At 38.4% G+C, this 14,735-nt stretch overlaps 1 protein-coding gene across 1 annotated transcript in view; it reads left to right on the plus strand.

The window, feature by feature from the left end:
* The window catches only part of MOB3A (MOB kinase activator 3A), a 35,981-nt gene that overhangs the window by 6,160 nt on the left and 15,086 nt on the right, over positions 1–14,735 (plus strand). Inside the window, exon 2 of the mRNA XM_072601494.1 lies at positions 13,274–13,806. Coding sequence (XP_072457595.1) covers positions 13,386–13,806 — 421 coding nt within the window. The 5' untranslated portion in view covers positions 13,274–13,385. The remainder of the gene's footprint in view (positions 1–13,273; positions 13,807–14,735) is intronic.

Genomic DNA, 14,735 nt, shown 5'->3' on the forward strand with positions numbered 1-14,735 from the left:
GGCACTTTGCTAACAGCTGGGTTTACAAACAAATACAAAAAAGGCCCTTCTCTCAAGGACTGAAAAGTCGAATGGGAAAGAATATGCCAACAATTACATATCAATCTAATGACTGTCTTTGTATCTATAACAAATTGGGGTTAGTCTCAAAGGGGAAAAAGAATTAAGGGGAATGAAAAAGACTTTATGGAAGGTGGGATTTTAGCTGGGATTTGAAACCAAGTAAAGATGAAGAGGAAGAGCATTCCAGACATGGGATACAGCCAATGAAAAGTCTTAGAGTCTAGAGATGGAGTGTCTTGTTTGAGGAAAAGCAAACAAGCCAGTGTCACCCCTAGGTTGAAGAGTACATAGAGATGAGTAAGGTGTTAAGAGGACTGGAAAGGTAGGAAGAAACCAGGTTATGTAGAGCTTTAAAAGCCAAATAGAAGCTTTTATATTTGATCCTGAAGGTAACAGGGAGCCACTGGAGTTTATTGCCTCTTTGGAGAAGCAAATAAAGAAATTGATAGAATTAATTATATTGTCATCCAAAGGTAATAATAATAGCATTTGTGTAGTACTTTAAGTTTTAAAAAGCACTTTACAAATATTATTTCTTTTTATTCTTACAACAACCCTGTGAGGCAGATGCTATTATTATCCCCATTTTACAGATGAAGAAACCAATACAGCAAGATCTGATGACTTACCCTGGGTCACACAGCTAGTAAGTGTCTGAGGCTGGATTTGAATTGAGGACATCCTGACTCCTAAATCCAGTGCTCTCTCTACTATGCCACCAAGCTGCCTTTAACAAATAATTTTTTAAAAATTTATTATGAATTTAATTAACATGAATAAGAAATATAATTTCATGAGACATTTAGTAATTTCATATTACACAGCTTGTTTTTGCAAAAAGACTACAGTGAAAGTAATTGCAGTTTATGCACTATCTATTGCAGAGGTAGAGGTAGAGGAATTTTATAGATAACTCAGACTGTTCAGATTGGATCAACATATATTTCAATATTCAGTGACTTCAGTACAAATGTGGGAATATCATGGATGGCCAAAAAACTGTTTTGGGAAATATGACCCACAGCTAAGGAATAATGAAGTTTGTTAAAGACTTTCAGCAGCCCAGAAGACATATATCATGAATACTTGGCTCTAGAAAAGAATCACAAGATGCTGAACATAGTGAAGACTTAATAACTTCACAAAAAATTGAAATTAACTATATATGAATAGATGGAAGACAGCTAATTGTTGATAAAGGAGTTATTCCTGAACCAACTGTCTTGTGATTAGTCAGACCACTAATTTGTTAGAACAGAGGTGAAAAATGAACACAAAACCACCAAGTCAAGAAACAGTTCTTAAGCACATACCATGTACTAAGAACGAGTAAAGCTAGAAGAAAGGATGAAAATGAGAAGTAAAACAATTCCAACAATTCCATTGTAAATCATTTAAACACGTTAGTGACCTTAAAAAAGATGGGCAGAGAAAAGGACATTGACAAAGATGATAGCACTTTCATACAAAAGGTATTAAACACCACTGTAAATCAGTTACCATAATGTGTAGAACACACACTTTCCCAGGTGTACAGATATGGCAGCCAAAGGCTGCCACTTCAGAATCTAAACTCTAAGTAAAATCTTAAGGAAAAGGATGGTGGGAGATGATGGACAGTATCACCGTCTATCACAGTAAGAAGCTTTCTGTAGAGACCAATGAGGGTGCACAGAGAACTCATTCATAAACTTAGGTTTGAAGAAGAAATGAATAGAAAATGGAAGTCTGGCCAGGTACATAGGAAGGTTGCATGGTATTGTAAAAAAAAAAAAAAAAAAAAAAAGTCAGGGGAGCTAATACTAGAATGAACTACAGCTAATGAAGGGAACGGGACAGCAAAAAGTTGAGTCTTTTAAATCTATATTGGGAGAAAAAAAGAGGATCACAGAGGGATAGGACCTTTGCTTGAGGTGGAGGGATAGTGAGAAATGACAACAGGTTCTAGATCTGCTCAGGTCTCCTTTCGCTTCTGTTTTCATCGTCATTGAGATAATTACATGGCAGGCACTGTTTAAATGTTTATTCCCTTTCTCCCTTCCTTCCCCTTCCCCCTTTGAACTAGAACAAAATTCACTTACAGGGCTGACCCCAAAATTGTAGTGATGGTTAAGATAGCTTAGTCTATTAACATATATGTGTGTATGTGTGTGTATGTATATGTGTGTATGTGTATATCTATGTGTGTGTATGGACTCTGTGAATTTATTTTAAAATATTTCAATAACTAAATAGGTTACCTGTGTAACCCTATGTATTTTATTTCATATACTTAAAAACATCAATCTGAGAAGGAATAGGTGCATAGATTTCACCAGGCTGCCAAAGGAGAGATCAGAAAAAGGTTAAGATCCCTTTAGTTCCCAGTAGATTAAAATGATAAACTGACTAAGTAAAGTGCTTTGTGGGTTTAAAAAAACATGTTAAGTATTTCCAGAGTGGTGTCATTATAGTCGTAAATTACATTACATTTTGTAAAATGTTAGGTGATACCAGATTCTTCCCCCTAAGAAATCATCAAAGATAGTACTTTTAACAGACACAGTCAAGGAATGTAAAAGAAACTTGATATAGATATGCAGTTCTGTTACAACTTATACAATTTTGTCGTCATATATTTTTATAGGTATTAGTGTTACATTGAGTTAGAAGTTCTTGCTATCTTTTTTTAACGCCGTTCCCCTCTATGTAGGAGAAGAGTTAAGAAAATTATCACATGGTAAATAACTTACTAGAGTGATCGCTTTAGTAATTAGAAAAATAGCCATCTTTGTTAATATTTGACAGAACTGCAGCTTTAGAACCTAAAAATTGTAATCTTAGCGAAAGGTTAAAATCTTTATAAATCTAGATTCCTAAAGATTGCAGTCCTAGAGGATTACATTTTTTCAAATAGGTCAGATTCTGGTGCACATCTTTTTTCTCCTGCCATTCTGTGATGGTGCTCTGCTTCAGGTAGTCTTTGTTGACAAGCATTAGAACAGAACAGCAGCTTCTGTAACTTGAGTTTTGTAATTATTTTTAGGCCACTTGAAGTGAGGGTTTTTTCCTCCCAGTATTTATTTGAGCCCTTCTGTAAAATTTTAAAACCTAACAACTAACAGCCTAAAAACTGAAACATTTTACAAGTGGTCCCCTTAGTAGTTTGTAAGCAACAGGATATAAAGAGCATAGATAACCAGAAGGAAAGGGATGAGTTTTGGTATGTATCTCTCTATTTCTGAACCTCATTTAGGGAGGGGTCAGTGTTGGTTTGCTTTATAAAAACCATGGGAGGAATTACTTAAAGAAAAAGGGGGAAGTTTGGTCGTACTAGCTTTAGGGTTTCTTAGCACTACAAGTGTCATTCAGATCTCAAATGGTATTTAAATAGCATGGACAGGAAAATGAAGGTAATAGCTTTGTTTATAACTCGTTGAGAAATTCACTTAGCACTTTATTTTACCTTGGGAAGGTATATATCTGAATGTTTGAGTCTTCCATGCCTAATTCTTCACTCATAGTTTGTTCTCAACAAAGCAAGAAAAAAAAAGTCACTGGAGTCAGTGTGAGGTGACAGTTTCCTTTTTGAAACCTTGTATCCATTTATCAGTGACAATCAGCTGAGTCTCAAGATAATAAAATTGTAGAGCCAACTTGATTAAGCTGAGCCCCTTATTTTACAGGGGATGACACTGAGACCTACAGAGAAAACAAAACAAAACAAAACTTACCACTTACGTTAAACAGCCAAGCTGGGATTCAAATCTAGTTCAAATATACTACTTTTTTTCACTCTGTTACTTCTAAGGTAGCAGCAAAAGCTAACATTTTCATTCTCCTTTTCCCCTCCATCACACCCTCTCCTCCCTCACTTCCTGTATTTTTCAAAGAAGAGACACCTTCCATAACGTAGTTGCTGCATGGGGATGAGATGAGTGCTTGTTTACTTTTAGAATGCTCTAGTAGAAACCCAGAAGTTCTTCAGAAAATTACTTTGAGTTAAAAAAATTCTTCCCCATTCTGAGGAGGGACTGTAATAGAAGCTTTGCAAATGTTAAACTTTAACTTGGTTTTTAAAAAACCTATTTTTAACACCTATATTTTTTAAAGTTTGAAAACCTCTATCTTTTTTTTTTAAATACACATTTCAGTGCTAGGGAATAAAGGCTACCTTATGATTCCTGATGAGTTCCAGATACAGAAGGCAAAAAAAGAATTGCTGGTTGCAGGATGATCTAGTGAGAAGGAAATTGTCCTGAAAGTAAAGAGAACTGTATTCTTTCATAGGTTCTTTATTTACCTTGGGCAAGTCACTTACCTTCTCTGTACTCTTGTTTCCTCATATTTGCAGTAAGCGTAATAGTGTCTGTCCTATTTACCGAGTGCTGCTTGAGAACAGACAGGAGTTACAGAAAAGACAGTGATTAGAAGTAAATAGATTAGACATGATATTAACATGGAATGACTGTGCCTTTTTGAAGCATCCTTGTTAGTATTGGACAGTAGCTGAAGATTTGGGAGCAGGAAGCATTCATTTCCTCTTTAAATGTCTTCTTCCTGATTTTTAGACATCTTAGCCTGAACATTTCTCTTCTTCTTCTTGGCATCTCAAGCTTTCCATAATCTGGTTCTCACCTGCCTTCCCCAGGGTAGTCTCTGTTCTTCACACATTTTACATAGTAGTCAGAGTTAGGTCTTCCAGATTCTGAATCTAGCCATCCTTGAACTTCAAGTTCCATCACCTGTCTCAGTGCCTTAAAACACCATTCCTGGCACCTGCAAGATGTCTTCACACAGCTCCTTTCCTTATGCCTGGAATGCACTCTTTCCTCACTTCTGCTTCGTGGAATACCTTGCTTCAGCACTTAATTCTGGGGCCACCTCCCACCGGAAACCTTTCCTGATCCCACAAGTCCTTAGGAAGAGTAGATTCTTTTTCCTCAGTTTATCTTGTTTACGTAACTATGTATGTGTTAGAACTCCTAAATTCCATGAAAACTCCTTGAGTACAGCAACTATTTTTCTTTTTTTGTATTCTTAGTGGGGTGTGGGGCAGGGAGAGACCTTAAATCTAGCACAGAAGCTATATTTCTTCTCCCCTACATCTTTTGACATCCCACATTTTGACCTTCCTTGCAAGAAACAACCTTTCTCAGCAAGTCCAGTTCTACTCATTCATTTGATCCCTTCTCCTGTCCTGTCTCCTGCTAGCTTGTCCCTGAAATCATACTCCCTCTCCCACCCCCTGTCTCTCCCTATGTAGAACCAAGTCTCCTCCATCCTTAAAATCTTATTCTGCCCTATTATATCTCTCTTCCTTTCCACAGCCAATCCCATTTAAAAAGCTTTATATAGCCCCATAAAATCTGGCTTCAGTCTCATCACTCATCTTAAACCACTCTCTGTAGTCTCTTCATTGCCAAATTCAGTGGCCTTTTCTCAGTCCTCATCCTTCTGGTAGCATTCGACATCGTTGAGCACCATTTTTCTCCTGGATACTGGCTCCTCCCTGTGTTTTCATAACTCAGCCCTCTTCTGGTTCTTGTAACCTACCTCTTCTACTTCCTTTGGTGGGTCAGGTGTGCAGAGCTCACGCAAACGTCAGGGCTTAGACCCAGTCCCCCTTTTATTCTCCGATCTTATCAGCTTCTGTGAGTTTAATGATCGTCTCTATACATATATAGGCATATACACAACAGATATATATATATATGCATATATATATATATACACACATATATATATATACACACACACACATATATACACACACATACACACATGTCTCTACATGCATATGTGTTTCCAGTGTTAGTCTTTCTCTTAAGCTCTAGTTCCTCTGTCTGTTGGACATCTTTATTTGTATATCTCATAAGCATTTCAAACCCTTCATGTCCAACACAGAATTAACTTCCTATCTCCTCTCCCATCTCCTTCTTACTGATCTCCCTGTTTCTTTTGAGGACACATAGTTGCTTTTCCAGTCATTCAGTCTTGTCCTGTATTCTTCATTCTCACCCTCCCCACATATTCGATCATTTACCAAATGTAACCTGACACATACCCTCATTAAACCATAGTGGTGCCTGCCCTTTTAGCTCCAGGATCATATAGAACGCTCTTCTCTTTGGCATTTGAAGCTCTCCATAGCTCACCTCCTCCTTATCTTCTTTTGTCTAGTCATATACTTTAACTTCTAAACATTTTTTTGCTTCTGTTACTCCTTTCTGTTCTCTGTCACTACTCAGGAAATAAAACAGGCACTATTAATATTACTGTATAGTTAAGACAGCCAATTCCCAAGAAGCACAATAATGACTTTGCATATCATTAAATATGTACCCAGATTAAATTAGAACACAGTTTTGTTTGGTTACAACAATAAACTCCATGTATATAATGTTTAGTCTTAATAGCTTGATGCTTTTACAGCATAATTATCAGTTCACGTATCTGTCTCTTGAAGGAGAAACTTAAGAGAATGTAAAAAATGATGCTGGTGGTGGAGATTGCAAATTAAGGTTATAAATCACTTATTTTGTAGTGCAATTGATTATGGGAGCATAAAAGATCCAGTTACTCAAATTAATTTATATTCTCCTTCCCCTTTCTCACAGTGCTTTCTCTTACTTTACCTTTTTTTCTTTTTTTTTTTTTTACCATTTACACCAGAGATTTAGAAAATGCATATTCTGAGGGTCTGGTGGTGGTTTTAGTAATAGACTTGAACCTTTTGTTTGGTTGGAGTAACTGGGGATCTTATAATGTCTTCAGGTTTTTGAAGGATTGTCATGTTGAAGAAAATTTAGACTCAGCCAGCTTCAATTCAATATACACTTATTAAGTATTTGCCGCTTTAACAAATACTGGGCAAGGTGTGCTGAGGATATAAGAACCTCCTCCTACCTCTCTCCCCACCCCCCAAAAGAACAATGTCTGCCCTCAAGGAGTATACATTCTGCTAAGGAATGTGTGGGAGGTGGGCATGCCCAGTGTTTACACATTAAATAAATCACTGAGAGTTGGAGAGAGTATTAAGTATTTGGAAAGATCTGGGAAAACTTCAGAGGAAGTCAAGGCCAGGCCTTGAAAGGAGATTAAAAATCATGGAGCAAGTATGATCCAGGCTTGGGTTTGGCCTGTGGGAAGGACTGCAGAGAGGTGGGAGATGAGAGATTGACTTTAACAGTGTGTAATTAATTCACTTTGTGTGGAACATAGAGGATGCACAGGGGGCTATAGTACAGTGTAAGGAACTGAAGATTTAGAGACAGATTACATGGGTTCTGATGCCATCTCTGTGACTTCGGGTGTAACTTTGGATATATCTGGCCTTCAGTTTCTTCATCAATAAAATGAGAGGGTTGGACTAGATATAGATGTTTTCTAAGTTCTGAAACTATGATCAGATGATGAATATAAAATAAGACCCCAAAAAAGGGTAGCCTGAATTTTAGAGGGTCTTGAATGTGGGGTTGAAGAATTTGTATTTTAACCTAAAGGGAAAGCAGATTTCAGAGTTCAGAGAAAGAATCATAATAATGGCAGATTTTGAAATGGTGCTTTAAGAGTTAGTGATTTAAGTTTTAAAAACATTAAAAATTGTTTTTACATGCAGCTGGAGCAAAATAAAATATTAAATAAAAGCTTAAAAAAAAGAGTTAGTACTTTACATACCTGATCACATTTGAGCATCATAACAGATTGAGGACATAGTTATTAAAGGTATTATCCCCACTTTGTCGCTGAAGAAACTGACACTTAGAGACTTAGACTTGACCATAGCCATACTATTAGCATCATAGTTGGGATTTAGGTCTTCCAGATTCTGAGTCCAAACCTCCTTCTACTACGCTATGCTCTGGCATACTGTTTTACAGGGGAAGTCTGTCCAAGAAAGAATGAGGCATTCTTAGTAATGATTTTTTTTGTTTTATTGATGTTTGATTTTTTTATATTATGTTTCCCAGTGTATATTCTACCCCCTTCCCTCTCAGAGAGCCACCCCTCAAAAGAATAAAAAAAAATAGGAAAAATTGTTTAGTGAAACTAATGCATTGATTAAACTTGACATTATATGTAGTGTTCCATACCTGTTAGAATCCTCCACCTCTGCAAAGAGGGCAGCGCAGAGAATATTTTGAAGGTATGAGCAGAAGTGGTTCAGACAAGTGGAATAATAACAGCAAACATTTATAGAGCATTTAAAGGTTTGGAAAGTACTTTATGTACACACGTGTATGTATGTCTGTGTGTACAACACAGTTACTGACTTACTTGATTCTCATAATGACCTTGTGCAGTAGGTGCTGTTGTCATTCCATTCTGCGCAAGAGAAGACTGAGGCAGAGAAGTCCGGGTGACTCAGGCAGCCACGTGGCGTGTGTGAGGTGCCGCCCCTGGAGTTAAGGAGACTTGAGTTCGTCTGTTTTCAGATATTTGTGAAGATAAAATGAGATCATGTTTGTAAAATGCTTTGCAAACTTTACAGTTCTATATAAATCCTAGTTGTTGTAGTTATCATTACTTGTCCAAGTGTCTAATGTGGAATTTGAACACAGGCTTTCCTGATTCCTAAATTCAACAGTATGCTGACTACACCAGTGCATCCTGAAGAGACTCATCTGGATGCATAAGAAACTTATGGACAAACTCAGATTTTTAAAATATATAAACAAATAACTGAGAATAAACATAGAAGACCAGCTCCATTCTATAAGAATTATGTCAGGACTACTGAAGCCTCCATTGGTTTCCACAGTAGTGTCAGGAGCACAGGATGAAGGTCCCAGAACGTCAGGTGACACTCTCCCCTCTACCCCCACCCCACCCATGATCTTCTAGAAGGTCATGCCCAGGATTCATATAATGGGCAGGTAGGGACAAGTTACAGTCTGCTTCATTAGAGGATCTGTCCAAGATCATAGATTTACTGGAGCAGAGATTCTTAGCCTGGGACTCATGAATTTGTTTGTTAAATATTTTGATAAATCTTTTTCAGTATAAGTGGTTTCCTGTATAATACTATGTGTTTTATTTTTATGCATCTAAAAACGTTATTCTCAGAGGGACTCCATAGGCTTCACTACCAAATACTGCTAAAGACATAAAGGTTAATTAAGAACCCCTACACCAGAATTAGATCTCTTGGGCTCTTTGTATCTCATTTTGTTTATTTATAAGAGGAATGGGTTGGACTAGATGAACTCAAAGGAAACAGACTTTTATCTAAGCACTTACTACATGTCAGACACTGACACGAAGGAAAGCCTGAGTTTAAGTGCTTTACAATTATCTCATTTGATCCTTAAACAACCTTGGGAAGGTAAGTGCTATTATCCACATTTTACAGTTGGGGAAACCAAGTCAGGCAGAAGTTAAATAATTTATCTTAAGTCACACATCCAGGCAGTGTCTGAAGCCAGATTTGGACTCCGGCCTTCCTGACTCTAGGCCCATTATTCTAAGCCCCGAGCCACCTAGCTGCTCTGCAGAGTATGTCTCTTCATCATGTCATGGAGTTCATGACCTTCTCTACATCCCAGTGAGTTGATGTATTTACAATTACCTGAAAAGTTGTGGTATGCTGGAAACAGCTCTAACTAGTGAACCAATTATTAAATTTTCAGTGAAACCCACAAAAACTGCAAATCAGGACTTGATTTATTGTTGTACTGATTGTCTAGACTTAAGAAAGTTGTAGAGAAAATATTGTTAAACTGAGGCAGACAGATGACTTGCCTCGAATCACATAGAAGTGTCTGAAGTTGAATTTGAACTTAGGTCTTCCTAATTCCAGGCCTGTGCTCTATCCACTGCACCATCTGTTTTAATGTCCCTTCTAGTTCTAAATTCTATGATCCATTGAATCTGATATTATCTCCACACTATGATTAGGTATCAGAATAGTACTTAAGTGGAATTTAGAGATGGAAAGTAGCTAACAGGTAAGGAGGGAAAAATACAGTCATTGATGGAGATAAACAGTTGACAGAAATGTTATACCTTCAGTTTAGGGACTCGGACTTTAAGCCTGTCTTGGTAAGAGGCATTTTCTGTTATTTCATTCTTGGTTAGGGATCTATTAACATGGTAAAAACAGGAATTAAGAATTAATGGAATGGTTTGTTGTTGATTTGCAGACAAGGTCTAGGATGTAGGAGTCAAAGAATAGTTCTTTCTCTTTCTCAGTCATCCTCTGTACCACTGCCAGAATTATCTTCCTAAATGCCACTTCAATCATGTCACTTTGCTGTTAGAAGTTTTACTGGTTCCTCATTGCATAGAAGATAAAGTCCCAAATCCCCATTTAGGGATTCAGCAGCATCTATAAATTTGCACCAGGCTACATTTGTCCCTGCAGCTAGATGGCACAGTAGGTAGAACACTGGGCTTGGAATCAGGAAGACCCATCTTTGAGTTCTCATCCAGCTGCAGACACCTACTAGCTGAGTGACACTGGGCAAGTCCCTTGTCCATGTTCGCCTCAGTTCCTCATCTGTAAAATGAGGAGGAGAAGGAAATGGCAAACCACTTTGCCAAGAAAACACCAAATGGGGTCACAGAAAAATGGGCACAACTGAAGTGACTGAGCGACATTTGTCCCTTACCTCTTACTACTTGTGCAAACTCTTATTCACCATAGACTTGTCTCTTTACTGTACCCAGAATATAGTTGTGCATTTCTCTATTGGTCCTACTGCTTAAACCATTCCTTTTGGCTCAAATATTTTAACCTTTTCCTTTCCTCCCTCTGAAAATCTGTATCCTATACTGCCAATGCTAGTCATTTGTTATTTAATCATATAGTTTCTTGTATATTTAACCAGTTCACCTGTCTCTCTTGTCTCCCCCTACCTAGATTGTAAGTGCCTTAAGGGCCAATATTGCGTCATATCTCTCACGTTGCTATGCTTATAATAAACATTCAGCTAATTATTAAATGGATAAATATATTTCCTGAGTACAGATCTTAGAACTTTTCATTTCTCTTTTCTGACACTGGACTTTGAAAGGCTGGGTTTTGGTAGAACCTTAGCTTGCATCTTCTTGTAGGAAAAGTATCCTGGGACAGTCAGCTAACCCTGCACCCCTCATTCACATTCCTTTTTTTTTTCCTATACTCAAGAAAACCAGCTTGGTGACTGTTCTGTTCTAAAGTAAATCTTTGTCTAAACCATAAACAACTACTTAGAAACAGGAAAGCCTCTGAGACATGTTTTATACCATTTTCTGTGCTGCTGGGATAAAGGTAATTAAGGACTTTTGGGTACAGGATGTGGTAAAGTTATGACTTGTTTCTCACTCACCAGACTTTGAAATGCAGAGGAATATAGATGCTAACTATCTACCTTTGCAAAAGCTTGCTACTTTTTCAGAATCTTTTTGTTGTTGTTTTGGATCTTCTAATGATATGTACTTCTATCTCAAGTACTCTTGTTTTCTCCTATTCACTGAACTTTTAAAACTCAGACAGGATTGTAGTGGTGCTTGTTTTTCATTATATTTCCTGGTTAGGCCTTGTTTTGCCATATTTGATGTCATATTTTCCATTCTTCAACTAACATAGTACTTAGGGATATAATATCATAGTTCCTCACTTCGATGAAGGGATCTCTAAGACCCCTTCTAACTCTGCAGTTCTATGATTATTGCCTAGTGCATCATTTCTGCTGTACCACTGAGAAAAAGAGAGGTATTGAGACTATATTGGAAGCTGTGCTGAGCTTGGAGTCAAAAGACAGCTTTGGCTTCTGGGCTTTCATTTTCTGAGTGACACTGGGGAAAATCCCTTTTTCTTTTTCTGACTCAGTTTCCTCATTTTAAAAATGAATGGCTTAAGGTAAATGATCTTCAGGGTCTATTCCATCTGTAATAGTCCATGAAGCTTTAAATTTCAGCCTTGCCTCTGAGTTAGAACTAAATCAGGAGGCTCCAAGTTGAGGTTGTATGATATTTCTCAAACTCGTGAAAATAATATATGGGTTTTGTGTAGGATTTTGCGCCATATCTTTATTTGATTTGTTTTTATGGACAGTTATTAATTTTATAATTTAAAATGTTTTTTAAGGAAAAACTGCCATCCTTGTGTAGAAAGTCACCTTTTGTAGAGGCATACCAAAGAGCTGTGGAGGAATACATGGAAGGCATGCTTATCAAATCTGTGGATGACTCAGAGCTGGGAGGAAGAATAACAGTGGATGACAGAGTCAGGACACAGAAAGATCTTGACAGGCTGAAGAGCTGTCTTATAAGGGATAAATGTATAAAGACTTGCACTTGGATCCAAACAAATTAACTTCATAAGTATAAAATGGAGGCGACATGGAGAGGCAGTTCTGAAAAAAATGGGAGTGTCTTAATGGATTTTAAGGTCAATAAGAATCAGCAGTGTAATGTGGTAGCAAAAAAATAATCATGTGATCTTGGAATGCATTAAGAGGGACAGAGCCTCCAGAAATAGGGTAGTAGTAGCCCACTGGTGATCTTCCCTCATCAGACCACTCAGAGCTCTGTGTTGAGTTCTGGGTGCCAGGGTTTAAGGACAACTGATAAACAGCCCCTCTGGAATGATACTAGATCCTTGAGGAGACTAAGAACAGACAGATACTGGCCAGGGCTTTCTGTCATGTGGAGACAGAATGAGGCTTGTTCTGTTTGGCCCCAGAGTGAAAGTTGTCCAGGGGCAAATTTAGGTGAAACATCAGGAAATTCCTAATAATTTTTCCTGAGGATTCTGTCAAAAGTGGAATGGAATACCTAGACAAGTGATGAGTTCTCCCTCCTTGGAGCTCCCCAGGCAGAGGCTGGATGATCTCTTGTAGGGCATGTTACATAACAGAGATTCCTTTTATGGACTAGATGGTGACTGAGGTTCCTTCCAACTTTCAAATTCTCAGATTTGTGGAAAGGAAATTATGGCCCAGGATAAAGAAGACATATCTTTCCACATTTGACCAGACCTTGGAACTTCTTTGAAAAGAAAAGAAATGTTAAGGTCAAACTTTACGGAGCTGTGTTTTCCCCACAGTTCAGTCTGCAGGTTTTCTGCTGAGCAGTAGGGTATGTTGCTAGGGAGCCAAGGAACTTGTACCGTATTGTATGGATTTGAGGTGTCTTAATTCAGAACTGACAACTCTCTTCATTGAGGAAGTTCAGCTGACTTTGGCTTTGACAAAGGAGAGATCCCTAACTTCTAACGTAATAATTATTTAATTCTGTATTGCAGATCTCCAGGGATCCCAGTGCATTTTCAGGGCCCTCTTTCAAGTCAGCAGGCATCGTGCTTTTTCTTTGAAGAATTGTAAAGAGAGAACAAAGCCATAGCAGAAGGGGGGAAAATGTCCAACCCCTTCTTAAAGCAGGTTTTCAACAAGGACAAAACCTTTCGGCCCAAGCGCAAATTTGAGCCAGGCACACAGAGATTTGAACTTCACAAGAAGGCTCAAGCTTCCCTCAATGCAGGGCTAGATCTGAAGTTAGCTGTTCAGTTGCCATCTGATGAGGAACTAAATGACTGGGTGGCTGTGCATGTGGTAGACTTCTTCAATCGCATCAACCTTATTTATGGAACCATCAGTGATAACTGCACTGAGCAGTCGTGTCCAGTGATGTCTGGGGGCCCTAAGTACGAGTATCGATGGCAGGATGAACAGAAATACCGGAAGCCGACTGCTCTCTCTGCACCCAAGTATATGAACCTTTTGATGGACTGGATTGAGGTTCAGATCAACAATGAAGACATCTTCCCTACCAATGTCGGTGAGTTGTGGCTGTGGGGCTCCTATCTAAGAAATTAGAAATAAGGGGGAAAAGCTTTTGCTGTCTCTTACCTTCTCTTTTCCATTTGCCACCCCTGCTAGCATTGACAGTCCTGTCTGTTCAGGGCACTGATTTCCAGGCCTGTCAAGTGCTGAGTTCCGGAGGCATCAAGACTTGAGTCTGTGACCCTTATGAGGCAGTTCATTCCAAGGCCCAGCTGCTACAGAAGCTGGTGCTTCTCTTAGAGAAATTGGAAAGAATGTGTAGACTTCACTTCATGAAGTTCCTGGAGCCAAAGCAGAGTTGTGGTAGGGGGCACAATGAACTTGGAGCACAGAGCAATACTGATCTCTGATAGAGAGAGAATTCTTCTATTCTTCTCATGCCTGTGCTGCCAGGGTCCAACTGGGTCCTAGTTAAAGTAACCAGGTCAGTTTGGGACTGGTCTCCATTAACATGGTCCATTTCAGGTAGTGAGGGGTTATATCCACTTGGCAGCTGCTAACATCATCCTAACCATCCTCCTTCTGCCCAGGTAAATAACTTAAAATAAAATGTAAAGTGTGGCAAGAAAGCTAAGCCAAATCTCCCTTTCCATTCACACCAGATTCCCACATCCATTTTCTCATTTCAGGGACATAAAAAGTAGTTCATTACCAAAAAAACTCATGGTCCCTACTTAGCTTCCTTGAGTGAGATTCTCCAGTAGTTAAAGATTTCTTATTATCTCCTGCTGATGTGTTGACCCTTGGCATAGTGTGCTGGCAAAAACCTTGGAGTACCAGTCCTTGCAGTGTGTCCTTGGGTCGTTACTTCTGGTCTCAGTTTTCTCATCTGTAAAAGGCTAAGGTAGACATCCACTTACATTTTGTGTGTTAGGAGTGTGTTTTGTTATATTTGAGAATGGCAGAGCAGTTCTATCACCACAG

This window comes from Notamacropus eugenii, chromosome 4, assembly GCF_028372415.1.
Source record: "Notamacropus eugenii isolate mMacEug1 chromosome 4, mMacEug1.pri_v2, whole genome shotgun sequence".
NCBI lineage: Eukaryota > Metazoa > Chordata > Mammalia > Diprotodontia > Macropodidae > Notamacropus > Notamacropus eugenii.